The sequence below is a fragment of the Leptonychotes weddellii genome, chromosome 6, assembly GCF_054177405.1.
Source record: "Leptonychotes weddellii isolate Sample4059 chromosome 6, ASM5417740v2, whole genome shotgun sequence".
Classification (NCBI taxonomy): Eukaryota; Metazoa; Chordata; class Mammalia; order Carnivora; family Phocidae; genus Leptonychotes; species Leptonychotes weddellii.
Window position 1 is genome coordinate 137981019 of NC_138374.1, and position 15021 is coordinate 137996039.

At 39.8% G+C, this 15021-nt stretch overlaps 1 protein-coding gene across 1 annotated transcript in view; it reads left to right on the forward strand.

The window, feature by feature from the left end:
• The window catches only part of NUP210L (nucleoporin 210 like), an 87211-nt gene that overhangs the window by 36511 nt on the left and 35679 nt on the right, over positions 1-15021 (forward strand). The window contains exons 15-17 of the mRNA XM_081825541.1: positions 762-983; positions 2059-2232; positions 14123-14315. Coding sequence (XP_081681667.1) covers positions 762-983; positions 2059-2232; positions 14123-14315 — 589 coding nt within the window. The remainder of the gene's footprint in view (positions 1-761; positions 984-2058; positions 2233-14122; positions 14316-15021) is intronic.

Below are 15021 nucleotides of genomic sequence, written 5' to 3' on the forward strand. Positions count from 1 at the left end.
TTCCCTCTCTCATTGTCTCTCTCTCTCTCTGTCAAATAAATAAAATCTTTAAAAAAATAAAATAGGGGCGCCTGGGTGGCTCAGTTGTTAAGCGTCTGCCTTCGGCTCAGGTCATGACCCCAGGGTCCTGGGATCGAGCCCCACATCAGGCTCCCGGCTCGGCAGGGAGCCTGCTTCTTCCTTTCCCTCTGCCTCTCTCCCTGCTCATGCTCTCTCTCTCTCTATCTCTGTGTCTCAAAATGAATAAATAAAATCTTAAAAAAAAATAAAAAAATAAAATGCTTATACAGCTACTTGTTCAGTACCTTTTATGTGCCCAACATTGTACTAAATCCACTAAGGAAGAGACACCCTCTTTTAAAATTTAGGTAGAAGATATTCTCTTCTCTGAATAATTTTACGTAACTAGAAAGCATAAGAAGAATTATTATGCTCTTCTATGTGAAGCATTTGACACATTCAAACAGCATTAGGAGATGAACTAGTGTACGAATGAATAGTACTTAGAGGATGTGGAAGTGGTTGTGGTATGGAATGATTAGATATTAATGGGCAAGGTGACACACAAGTTAGGCCTGGACGATAGATAGGATCTAAATGAATACAGAGGTTGAGAAGCATCCAAGTGAGAGGCATCGTGTACGTGTCTCCCGATTTGGGAATTAAGTCTAATGTCATTTTCAGCAATCAACTAGTTTTCACTTTAGAGAACTGTTGAGTTCCCTGACCAATCAAGGATTCATTTCTTTGAATGTCATCAGGCTGTAAACCCTGTGGAGGTGGCGTTGGTGACATGGCAGTCTGTGAAGGAAATGGTGTTTGAAGGCGGCCCCCGTCCATGGATCTTGGAGCCCTCCCGATTCTTTTTAGAGTTGAGCATGGAGAAGACAGAGAAAATTGAATTAACACAAGTCCGGCTGCCAGCTAAAAGAAAACAGAACCAGTACATCTACCGGGCCTTGTGCCTGGATTTAGGGGAACAAGTAAGTAGGAAAATGATCTTTTTCTAACATTTCTTTTAGTAGTAATACCCCAAATCTTTTGTACTTCTAGCCATTCCTTTTCAGATTCTAATGGATTTCATTTATAGACTAGATAGGGAAATTCTTTCTTTTCTTCCAGATTTTTACTTAAATTCTAGTTAACATAGGAAAATTCTAATTATTAATGGTTTTTTTAACTTTACTATTCTTTAAATGTACTCAAAGATTTCACTCGTTTGAGAATTCGTACAGTCTACTAAATGGTTCAAGATCATTTTGTAGTAATGAGCTTATTTCAATCACTTTATCACTATAATTCATTTGCTTGTTGTCTAGACTAGAGGATATATGGTTTCCCACCTCCAAAAAAATGCAAGGAAGGGGAAGTTGAAGCGTCATCTATTAGCACTTTTGATTGGTTAGCAATTGTGAGTGGTGAGCAATTTTGAAGAACTAGTTAGATCTGTGCAGATAAGATGGTAAGCGTGTTGCCCTTTATCAGTTGAATTAGTTTTATTATTTTAGAGGATCCACCCACAGCTCTGCCCTGCTTCTGTCAAGCCAGTAACAAAGGTTTGCAATTTGACTAGGGTTGAGAATTCAGTGTATGACTCTGTAACCAGCCCACAAGGAATCAACGTATGATTTTAATTTAATAAGAACTGAGCTTCTTTCTGACATCTTTGTGAACTTTGTTGTGTGTGTGGCTGGCTGTCAGCAGTGTCCGAGTCCTCACCCCTGCTGGAGCCCTCTTGTCTTTTGTCTCCACATTCTGTTACTCATTTGGTGCTTCCACCAGAGAAAGGTTGAAACACAAAATAGTTTTTCCACTTTTTACCAACTGGTAAATAAAAGATTGGTGGAGAAGAAGACTGAAGTAATTGATCAGAATTAGATTTTTTAATGTTCCCTTTGTTTATAAATTTCCATGATACCCTTGTTTCTCTTAGCCACATGATTAAGAACTATGGTGATTATAGTGTCCAAAGGGATCCTACACTGGAGTTTGAATAATTCTGACATGTGTAGATTGGAACAACTGACATCGGGTGTCTGCTCTGCTGTTTCCTTAAAGGCTCTGACATTCCGAATCGGAAATCACCCGGGTGTCCTGAACCCCAGTCCAGCTGTTGAGGCTGTGCAGGTACGCTTTATGTGTGCCCACCCTGCCAGCATGTCAGTAACCCCAGTATACAGAGTGCCAGCTGGTGCCCAGCCGTGCCCTCTGCCACAGCACAACAAACAGCTGGTAAGTACAGTGTTTCCATCTAACCTGGTGCCTTTGTCTTCCACACCTTAGAGATAAATGGTCTCAAGTATAGCTTTTGTCTTATTAAAGGAAAAATTTATTTGTTACTCATTCTCTGACAGCGTCTGTAAAGTCTGTAAATAATTAAACTAGGTTAGAATTGGCTACACTTAGTGACACTTTAGTGACTTAGTTTGCTTACTGTATGTAGGGACATAGCTTGTAATTGTGGCAATAAACAATGGAGATGTCTCTAAACTTCCAGATAGTTTGGATAATATCTTTCCCTACTAGATCTTTTATTGGTAAGTAATAGAATTTATCTCTACTCTAAACCCACCATGAAGAATAATGATAAGCAATAATATAACTAGTAGGGATTGAGGAATAAATGAGTTTTCTAACCTAGAAACTAGAACATCAGACTGTATACTAAATGAGGTAGACTTTAATTACAAGCATAGGAGAATGGAAGTCCTTTCTTAGCCTATGCAGAACAGAACAATCAATTATTGCTGTTTTACAGATGGAGAAACAGACTTCTAGAGGTTGAGTAATTTCTCCAAAGGCATAAAGCTAGAAAATAGCATATTCTGTTAGACTCCAAAGCACGTTATTGACTTTTATACTATTCTGTCTTTTTTATTTTATTTTATTTATTTATTTATTTATTTATTTATTTATTTATTTGTTTGTTTGTTTGTTAGGGAGAGAGAGAGAGCATAGCAGGGGGAGTGGCAGGCACAGCAGGCAGAGGGAAAAGCAGACACCTGCCGAGCAGGGAGCCCGATGCGGGACTCGATCCCAGGACTCCGGGATCATGACCTGAGCTGAAGGCAGACGCTTAACTGACTGAGCCACCCAGGCATCCCCTGTTCTGTCTTTTTATTATAAAAGAGCAAGAATATGAGATGATACAGGTTAGGAACTCATTTTTTTTCAGAACTAAATTCCACATGAAATATTATTTGAAGTTTACAAATGATGTACTCTTTTAAAAAAGATTTCTTTAGTTCAGAGAGAGAGAGAGCACATGGAGGAGGGGCAGAGGAAGAGGAAGAGAGAAACTCAGTCGGACCCAGAGCTGAGCATGGACCCCGACATGGGGCTCCATCCCACAACCCTGAGATCAGACCTGAGCCAAAACCAAGAGTCTGACACTCAACTGACTGTGCCACCCACACGCCCCTATAAATGATTCGGTTTTTAGAAAAGCACTTAGATGGAGCAGAATAAAAGTTATCCATATAATTGTCATTCAGTGTCACTTTTTTCAGTTGAAATAATTTAAATTTATAGAAAATTTGCAAGAAAAGGGGCACCTAGGTGGCTCAGTTGGTTGAGCACCCAACTCTTGGTTTTGGCTCCGGTCTGATCTCAGTGTCATGGGATTGAGCCCCATGTCAGGCTCCACGCTCAGTCTGCTTGGGATTCTGTCTCTTCCTGTCCCTCTGCCCCTCCCCCTAGCTCATGCACTCTCTCTCCCTCTCTCTCTCAAATAAATAAATAAAATCTTTAAAAAAAAAAGAAAATTTGCAAGAATTTTTTTTTCTTTGAGCCATTTAGGAGTAATTTACAGATATAATTCCCCATACTTCAGAATTTCTTTCTTTTTTTTTTTTATAATTAAGTACAATTTATATACTGTAAAATTCACCCTTTTAAAAGTGTACAAGTAAGGGGCGCCTGGGTGGCTCAGTTGGTTAAGCGTCTGCCTTCAGCTCAGGTCATGATCTCAGGGTCCTGGGATCAAGCCCCACATCCGGCTCCCTGCTCAGCAGAGAGCCTGCTTCTCTCTTTCCCTCTTCCTCTCCCCCAGCTTGTATGCTCTCTCACTCACTCTCTCTCAAATAAATAAATAAAATCTTAAAAAAAAAAAAAAAGTGTACAAGTAAGAGTTTTGCAGCCAGTACCATGGTCCAACTCCAGAATATTTTCATTTCCCCAAAAAGAAATGCACACCCAGTAGCAGTCACTCCCCATTCCCTCCCCCCACCCCAATTCCTGGAAACCACTGTATGTCTCTCTGGATTTGCCTATTCTGTATGTTTCATATAAATGGAATCATATCATATGTGGCCTTTGCACCTAGCTTCTTTCATTTAGCATGTTTCCTTTTTTTTTTTTTAAGATTTTATTTATTTGACAGAGAGAGAGACAGCGAGAGAGGGAACACAAGCGGGAGGAGTGGGAGAGGGAGAAGCAGGCTTCCCGCTGAGCAGAGAGCCTGTTGCGGGGCTCGATTCCAGGACGCCGGGATCATGACCTGAGTGGAAGGCAGACGCTTAACGACTAAGCCCCCAGGCACCCCAATTTAGCATGTTTTCAGGATTCTTTCATATTATAGCATGAATGAGTACTGCATTCTTTCTTATGGCTTCATAATATTCCATTGCATAGATATACTACATTTTGTTTGTCCATTTATCAGTTGATGGATATATGGGTGGTTCCCACTTTTTGGCTATTATATAAGAATAATGGTGCCATGAACATTCATGCATAAATTTTTGTATGAACATGTTTTCAATTCTTTTGAGTTTATATATAGAGATGGAATTTCTTGGCATATGGTAACTCAGTGTTTAGCCTTTTGAAGAACCGCCAGCTGTTTTCCAGAGCAGCCACACCATTTTACATTTCCATAAGCAAGGGATGAGAATTCTAATTTCTCCACATCCTTTGCAATACTTGTTATTGTTTGTCATTTTGATTATAATCTTCCTACTGAGTGAGAAGTAGTATCTCATGGTGGTTTTGATTTACATTTTCTAATGACTAATGATGTTGTGCACCTTTTTGTGTGCTCATTGGCCATTTGTATATCTTCTTTGGAGAAATGTTAATTCAGATCTTTTGTCAATATTTTTTTCTTTTGTCAATTTTTTGAAAGATTTTATTTATTTATTTGAGAGAGAAAGAGTAGGGCGGGGGCAGAAGGAGAAGCAGACTCCTCCCTGAGCAGGGACCTGATGTGGGGCTCCATCCCCGACCCTGAGATCATGACCTAAGCTGAAGGCAGACACTTAACTGACTGAGCCAACCAGGAGCCCCTCTTTTGTCAGTTTTTAATAGGGTTATTCATCTTTTTGTTATTAAGTTGTACAAGTTTTTCATATATCCTAAGTACAAGTCTGTTTTCAAAGATATGATTTGTAAAAATTTTCTCCCATTTTGTGGGTTGTCTTCACTTCCTGGATGGTGCCTTTTGAAGCACAAAAGTTTTTGTTTAGTGATGTCCAATTTATCAATTTTATTGTTGGTGGTTGTACTTTTGATGTCATATCTAAGAAACAATTGCCTAACCCAAGGGCACAGATATTTATACCTTTGACTTCTTTTAAGAGTCTTATAGTTTTAGTCCTTACATTTTGGCCCTAGTCCATTTTGAGTTAATTTTTGTTTATGGTGTGAGGTTGGAGTGTACCTTCATTCTTTTGCATGTAGATAATCCAGTTGATCCAGCATCATTTGTTAAAAAGGTATTCTTACTCTTTGAATGGTCTTGGCACCTTGTTTAAAAAAATCTGCTCACCATAAATGTGAGGATTTATTTCTGGATTCTCAGATGTATTTTATTAATTTATATGTCTTTATGCCAGTAGCATACTGCCTTGATGACCATAGCTTTGTAGTAAGTTTTGAAATTGGGAAGCGTGTGTTCTCCAGCTCTGTTCTTCATTTTCAAGATGGTTTTCGCTATTCTTTTTTTTTTTTTAAGATGTATTTATTTGGGGCACCTGGTGGCTCAGTCGGCTAAGCGTCTGCCTTCGGCTCAGGTCACGATCCCAGGGTCCTGGGATCGAGTCCCGCATCGGGCTCCCTGCTCCGCGGGGGGCCTGCTTCTCCCTCTGCCTCTGCCATTCCCCTGCTTGTGGCTCTCTGCCTCTCTCTGTCAAATAAATAAATAAAATCTTTAAAAAAAAACTTTAAAAAAGTTTTATTTATTTTAGAGAGAACGAGTGAGTGAGCATGAGCGGGAGGAGGGGCAGAGGGAGAGGGAGACAAGCAGACTCCCTGCCGGGCAGGAAGCCCAATGCGGGGCTCCATCCCAGGATCCCAACATCATGACTTGTGCTGAAAACAAGAGTCAGACGCTCTACCAACTGAGCCACTCAGGTGCCTCTGTTTTGGCTATTTTGAGTCCCTTGCATTTCCATATAAATTTTAGAATCACCTTGTCAATTTCTGGAAAAAAAAAAAAAACTAGCAGGGAAAATTTTGATAGAGATTAGATTGAATCTGTAGATCAATTTAGGGAGTATTACCATCTTAACAATATTGTCTTCTGATTTATAAACGTGGGATGTCTTTCCATTTATTTAGGGCCTCTTTAATTTTTTTCAACAGTGTTTTGTAGTTTAGAATATACAAGCACTCCTTTTGTTAGACTTATTCCTAAATATTTTCTATAGCAGATTTCCATGGGGGAAGGCTTCCAGTCTATAACCATTAAGTTTGATATTGGCTGTGGGTTTCTCTGTAGATGCCCTTTATAGGTTGACGAAGTTTCCTTCTTGTTTGTTGAATGTTTTTATCATGAAATAGTAGTGTATTTTGTTAAATATTCTTTCTGCATCTGTTGAGATGATTGTGCATTTTCCCCTTTATTCTATTAATATGATGTGTTACATTGATTGATTTTCATATGTTGAACCAGCCTTGTATTCCTGGGATAAATCCCCCTTGGTCATGATGTATAAATCTTTTTATATATTCCTGGATTCCATTTGCTAGTATTTTGTTGAGGGGTTTTACATCTATATTCATAAGAGATCTTGTGGTTTTATTTTTTTGTAGTGCCTTTGGTTTGGTATCAGAATAATACTGGCCTTTGAGAATGAGTTGGGAAGTATTGACTCCTCTTCTACTTTTTGGAAGAGCTTAATGAAGGATTGGTATTCATTATTCTTTAAACGTTTGGTAGAATTCACCGATGAAGCCATCAGGGCCTAGGATTTTCTTTGTGGAATATTTGTGTTGTTTCTTTAATTACTGATTCAATCTCTTTGCCTGTTATAGGTCTAGTCAGATTTTTTATTTCTTCTTGAGTCACTTTTGGTTGTTTGTATATGCAAAGAGTTTTTCCATTTCATCTAGGTTATCTAATTTGTAGGCTTAAACAATTGTTCACAGTAACCCTATATAACCCTTTTTATTTCTGTAAAGATAGTACTAATGACCCTCCTTTCATTCCTGATTTTTAGTAAATTGAGTCCTTTCTTTCTTAATCATTCCAGCTAAAGGCTTGTCAATATTGTTGGTCTTTTCAAAGCATCAGTTTTTGGTTTGGTTGATTTTTTTCTGTTGTTTTTCTATGTCATTTATTTTTGCTGTACTCATTATTATTTCCTTCCTTCTCTTTGGTTTGACTGTAGCTTCTTCATTTTTTCTAGTTTCTCAAAGTGGAAGTTTAGGTTATTGATTTGAGATTGTTCTTTTTTATTTTTTAATTTTTTTTTTTTTTTTTTAAAGATTTTATTTATTTATTCATGAGAGACAGAGAGAGAGAGAAGGAGAGGGAGAAGCAGGCTCCCAAGGAGCAGGGAGCCCGATGCGGGACTCGATCCCAGGACCCCGGGATCATGACCCGAGCCGAAGGCAGACGCTTAACCATCTGAGCCACCCAGGCACCCTATTTTTTAATTTTTTAAAAAAGATTTTATTTATTTATTTGACAGAGAGAGAGACAGCGAGAGAGGGAACACAAGTAGGGGGAGTGGGAGAAGGAGAGGGAGAAGCAGGCTCCCCGTGGAGTAGGCTCCCTGATGTGGAACAGGGAGCCTGATGTGGGACTCGATCCCAGGACCCTGGGGTCATGACGTGAGCCAAAGGCAGATGCTTAATGACTGAGCCACCCAGGCGCCTGATTGTTCTTTTTTAATATAGATATTTCCAGTTATATGTTTTCCACTAAGCATTGCTTGTGCTGAATCCCCTAAGTTTTGATATGTTGAGTTTTATTTTCATTTGTCTCAACATGTTTTCTAATTTACCTTTGATTTCTTCTTTGACCAGTTGCTTATTTAGGAGTGTGTTGTTTAATTTCCACACATTTGTGAATATCCCAAATTTCCTCTGTTGTTAATTTCTAATTCCATTGTGATTAGAAAACATACTTTATGATTTAAATCCTTTTGAATTTATATATAAATATTATATGGACCTTATATAGATATATTTGTTTATAAAATGTATTCAGGCTTGTTTTGTGGCTGTACATAGGGCCTATCTTGGAGGATATTTCATGTGCACCTGAGAAGAGTATATTCTGGTATTGGGTGAGGTGTTCTATAGTTGTCTGTTAGGTCTATTTGGTTTATAGTGTTATTCAAGTCTTCTGTTTCCTTACTGATCTTCTCTCTAGTTGTTCTATCCATTATTAAAAGTGGTATTGAAGTCTCTGACTGTTACTGTTGAATTGTCTATTTCTCCCTTAAATTCTGTCAGTTTTGCTTCATGTATTTTGGGGCTCAGTTATTAGGTACATATGCATTTATAATTGTTATATCTTTTTTGATATATTGACCTTTTGCAACACCACAGTGCAGTTTTGACACTACCTGGAGTTTGCTCGAACTCCACAATTTTAAGGGTACAGTTCCCAAAAAAAACTGCCTTCACTTCAGATGCCAGCTACAGGTTCCGGGATCCACAGGCCACCCACATTTCTAACCACTGGCTATAAATTTGAGGATTCCTACAATCACTTCAGGTTCAGTAATTTGTTAGATGATTCACAGTGCAGATTTATTATAAAGGATACAAATTGGGACCAGTGAGATGAAGAGACACATAGGGAGAGGTCTGAGAGGGCCCCAAATCTGGAGCTTCTATGCCCTCTACCCATGGAATCAGGTTTGTGTGTGACACATCAGGTGGAAGACATTGATGTGTTCACCAACCAGGAAGCTCCACTGAGCTTTGGTGTCCAGAATTTGTATGGGGCAGGGCGCCTGGGTGGCTCAGTTGTTAAGCGTCTGCCTTTGGCTCAGGTCATGATCCCAGGGTCCTGGGATCGAGTCCCACATCAGGCTCCCTGCTCGGCAGGAAGCCTGCTTCTCCCTCTCCCAACCCCCGTGCTTGTGTTGTCTCTCTCTGTCAAATAAATAAAATCTTAAAAAAAAGAAAAGAAAATATTTTAAAAAAAAGAATTTTTATGGGGCTTTATTACATAAATGTGATTGAATAAATCATTGACCACGTGGTTGAACTCACTCCAGCTCCCCTTCTCTCCCTGAAAGTTGGGTTGATATCACCTGGCTCAGCCCCATCCCTCTAGTCACATGGTTGGTTTATCTGGCCTGACCAGTGCCCATCCTGAATCATCTCGGTATAAACTCAGGTGCGATCTATGAAGCAAGCCCACCATGAATAATGGATACATTCTTATTATTCTGGAAATTCCAAGGGTTTAGGGGTTAATTCTCAGAAACTGAGGACAAAGGCCAGACAATTTCTTTATTATACAACATCTTTTTATCATTCAAAATATCCTTCTTTGTATCTAGTGACCATTTTTGTGTTAGAGTCTATTTTTTTCTGATCCTAGTATAACCACTCTAGCTCTCCTCTGGTTACTGTTTGTAAGGCATATCTTTTTTTTTTTTTTTTCATCTTTGTATTTTGACTCTTTGGTCTTTGAATCTAAAGTGTGTGTCACAGCATAAAGTTGGGTCATGGATTTACATTTAATGTAATTACTGATTAGGTTGGATTTACACCTGTCATTTTGCTATTTATCATATGCCTTTTTTGTTCCTCTTTTCCTTCACTTCCTTTTCTGTTAAGTATTTCTAATGTAACATTTTAATTCTCTCATCCTTACTATTGTACTTCGAGTTATTAGTTATTACTCTAGGGAATACAATTAACATCTTAACATTTAACAATCTAGTTTGGAATAATACCAACTTAATTTCAGTAGTGTACAAAACCTTTGTTCCTATTAAACTCCATTTCTTCCCCTTCCTTTGTGCTGTTATTATCTTAATCTTTATACATGCATGCCCATCAAACAGATTTATAATTAGTGCTTTATCCATTTGTCTTTAAAATCAGACAGGAGAAGAAAAGAACTACAAACAAAAGTACATTTATGCTGTCTTGCATATTTACCTATGTAGTTATCTTTACCAGGGACTTTATTCATTCCTTCATGGGGATTCCGGTTACTGTCTAGTGACCTTTTATTTCAGCCTGAAAGACCCCCTTTTCTTTCTTGTAGGGCAGGTTTACTAGCAACAAATCCTCTCTGGTTGTGTTAGATCTAGGAATGTCTTGGGGCGCCTGGGTGGCTCAGTTGGTTAAGCGGCTGCCTTCGGCTCAGGTCATGATCCTGGAGTCCCGGGATCGAGTCCCGCATCGGGCTCCCTGCTCGGCAGGGAGTCTGCTTCTCCCTCTGACCCTCCTCTCTCTCATTCTCTCTCTCTCAAATAAATAAATAAAAATCTTTAAAAAAAAAAGAAATCTTTTAAAAAAAAAAAAAAGATCTAGGAATGTCTTAATTTCTCCTTCCTTTTTTTAAAAGATTTTATTGATTTATTTGGGAGAGAGAGAGAGAGCACAGAGGGAGAGGGAGAGGGATAAGCAGACTCCCCACTGAGCAGAGAGCCTGATGCAGGGCTCGATCCCAGGACCTGAGATCATGACCTGAGCTGAAGGCAGACGCTCAACTGACTGAGCCACCCAGGTGCCCTCTCCTTCATTTTTGAAGGATTATTGTGCTCAATATAGAATTCTTCGTTGGCAGTCTTTTTCTTTCATCACGTCTTCCATGGTTTCTGATAAAAAATTAGGTGTTAATCTCATGTCCTTCTCTCTTTCTGCTTTTATGACTCTCTTTCTCTTTGACTTTGATTATGATGTGTCTAGATGCACGTCTCTTTGAATTTATCCTACCTGGAGTTCTTTGTGTTTCTTGGATGTTTAATGTTTTTCATCAATTTGGGAAGTTTCCAGTGATTATTTCTTCAAATATCCTTTCTTCCTCTTTTTTTTCTCTCTTTTCCTTGTAGGACTCTCATTTTGCATATATTGATACACTCAGTGGTGTCCTATGGGTCTCTGATGCTATTCATTTTTCTTCATTCTTTTTTCTTTCTGTTCATCAGACTAGATAATCTCAGCTGACCTATTTTCAAGTTCTCTGATTCATTCTTCTGCCTCTTCAGATCTCCTGTTTAGTTTCTCTAGTGAATTTTTCATTTCAATTATTATACTTTCCAACTTCAAAATTTATTTTTGGTTCTTTATTAATATTCTTTATATGCTAAGACATTATTTTCATGCTTTCCTTTAGTTATTTAAACATGGATTTCTTTAGTTCTTTGAACAAAATAGTTGATTAAAAGTCTTTGTCTAGTAAGTCCAGTGTCTGAGCATCTGCAGGGAGTGTTTCCCTTTTTTTTTTTTTTTTAAGATTTTATTTATTGAGAGAGCAAGAGAGAGAGAGTACCGAGGGAGAGGGAGAAGCAGCCTCCCTGCTGAGCAGGAAGCCTGATGCGGGCCTCAATCCCAGGACCCTGAGATCATGACCTGAGCTGAAGGCAGCTGCTTAACTGACTGAGCTACCCAAGTGCCCTGGGACAGTTTCTATTAACTGCTTTTTTTCCTGTGCATAGGTAATAGTTTATTGTTTCTTTTTTTAAAAAATATTTTATTTATTTATTTGAGAGAGAGAGCACAAGCAGGGGGAGGGGCAGAGGGAGAGGGAGAAAGAGGTTCCCTACTGAGCAGGAAGCCCAACATCGGGCTCAATCCCAGGACCCTGGCATCATGACCCGAGCAGAAGGCAGATGTTTAAATGACTGAGCCACCCAGGCGCCCCTACTTTCCTGTTTCTTTGCATTTCTGATAATGTTTTGTTGAAAACTTGACATTTATTTTTTTTTTCAGATTTTATTTATTTGATGGAGAGTACGTGCATGCTCACAGTCAGAGAGAGCGGCAGACAGAGGGAAAGGGAGAAGCAGTCTCCCGTGGAGCAGGGATCCTGATGCGGGGCTCAATACCAGGACCCTGGGATGATGACCTGAGCTGAGGGCAAACGCTTAACGGACTGAGCCATCCAGGCACCCCAAAACTTGACATTTTAAATAGCATAATCTAGGGGCGCCTGGGTGGCTCAGTTGGTTAAGCGACTGCCTTCGGCTCAGGTCATGATCCTGGAGTCCCGGGATCGAGTCCCGCATTGGGCTCCCTGCTCAGTGGGGAGTCTGTTTCTCCCTCTGACCTTCCCCCTTCTCATGCTCTCTCTATCTCATTCTCTCTCTCAAATAAAAAAATAAAATCTTTAAAATAAATAAATAGCATAATCTGGCAATTCTGAAATCCTATTGTTCCCCTCACTAACTAGGTTTTGTGGTGGTTACTGTTTTTTGTTGTGGTGGTGGTAGCTGTTCAGTTACCTTTCCTGAACTAGTTCTGTGATGTCTGTATTCTCTGTCCTCTGTGGCCACTAGAGTCTCTGCTTGGTTAGCTTTGTGATCAGCTAATTGTTGGATATCAATTTCCTCAATTCCAGGTATTTTTGAGGAGATTATATTAAAATTTTTTTTTTTTTTAAGATTTTATTTGTTTTTGACAGAGAGAGAGACAGCGAGAGCGGGAACACAAGCAGGGGGAGTGGGAGAGGGAGAAGCAGGCTTCCCATGGAGCAGGGAGCCCGGTGCGGGACTCGATCCCAGGGCCCTGGGATCATGACCTGAGCCGAAGGCAGACGCTTAACGACTGAGCCACCCAGGTGCCCCGAGATTATATTAAATTTATATATAAATTCAGAACAACTGAAATTTTTATGCTTTTGAGTCATCCTAGTCATCCTGTCCAAGATCATGTGTGTGTATATACATATATAGAGAGAGAGAGAGAGATCAAATCTAGGTCAAAAATAAAAAACAAGTATAAAGGATATTTTGAGGAACATTTGGGGAAAATTGACTGTATATTAGATGATACTGAATTAATATTCTTATGTGTGATTATATTGTTTTTGTTACTTAGAATGTTTTCATTCATAGGAATGCATGCTAAAATATTTACGGGTAAAGTGCCATGATGCCTACATCATTTAGCAAAAAAAAAAAAAAAGACACACATCAAATGGAGGGGGGAAAGTAGAGGGAGAGAAAGATAAAGCAAATGGTGAATCCAGATGAGTTGTGTATACTCATACTATTCTTTCCACTGTAGATTTGAAAATTATCAAAGAGGGGCTCCTGGGTGGCTCAGTTGGTTGAGTGTCCGACTCTTGGTACAGCTCAGGTCATGATCTCAAGGTCATGAAATTGAGCACCATGTTGGGCTCTGTGCTCAGCAGGGAGTCTGCTTGAGATTCTCTCTCCCTCTACCTCTGCCCCTCCCCCCAAATAAAAAAATAAATCTTTAAAACAAAAAAAGAAAAGAAAAGAAAATTGTCAAAGAAAAAAGAATGGGATAAACATGAGCCCTAGCTTCAAGGGTATCTCACTGCCTCCTAAACTATTGTTTCTTTTTTTTTTTTTTTAAGATTTTATTTATTTATTTGACACAGAGAGAGGCATCGAGAGAGGGAACACAAGCAGGGGGGGTGGGAGAGGGAGAAGCAGACTCCCCGCTGAGCAGGGAGCCCCATGTGGGGCTTGATCCCAGGACCCTGGGATCCTGAGCCAAAGGCAGACGCTTAGAGACTGAGCCACCCAGGCGCCCCAAAATTTTATTTATTTATTTATTTGACAGAGCATGCACAAGCAGGGGGAGTGGGAGTGGGAGAAACAGACTCCCTGCTGAGCAGGGAGCCCGACGCAGGGCTCAATCCCAGGACTCCGAGATCGTGACCTGAGCTGAAGGCAGACGCTTAACTGACTGAGCCTCCCAGGCGCCCCTTTATTTTATTTTTTTTTTAATGCAGATTCCTGTATCAAGCCTGAGGGACACAGTTCTGGAACTGGCAGTGTTTGATCAACACAGGAGAAAGTTTGATAATTTCAGTTCACTAATGCTGGAATGGAAATCCTCAAATGAAACACTAGCTCATTTCGAAAATTATAATTCAGTGGAGATGGTAGCAAAGGATGATGGCAGTGGGCAGACTCGGCTACATGGTATTATGGTGACTTACAAATCCTTTTACATGTCTGCTAAGTGTTTCTGCACTAAGTATTTCCCTTGGGTGACAGTTTATTTCAGATTTTGTCATATCTCTCTTTGCATCTTTGATCATTGTATGTTTTAGCAAATGTAAATATAGATTTCTTGGTTGCAAAGCCAGGGTCTAGGATCCAACATTTCTCACAAGAATATATTTATTGAGTGACTGCTACATATAAGACCGTGTGCTAGGCACCTGAATATGGAATGGTACATGAGATAGTCATGGCCTCTGCCCTCATAGACTTTATATAAATACTTTCTAAAGATTTCATTTATTTATTTTAGAGGAGGGGAGGGGCAGAGGGAGATGAAGAGAGAATCTCAAGCAGATTCCCTGCTGAGTGTGGAGCCCAGTGCAGGGCTCAGTCTCATGACCCTGAATTCAAGACCTGAGCCAAAGCCAAGAGTCAGATGACTGATCCACCTAGGTGCCCCTCTCATAGACTTTAAATATTATGATTGTGTTAGGTGTTTTAAAGGACACGTATGGGATGCTTTAAGAGTTATAGCAGAGAGGGGCACCTGGGTGGCTCAGTCGTTAAGCGTCTGCCTTCGGCTCGGGTCACGATCCCAGGGTCCTGGGATCGAGCCCCGCATTGGGCTCCCTGCTCAGCGGGGGGCCTGCTTCTCCCTCTTCCACTCCCCCTGCTTGTGTTC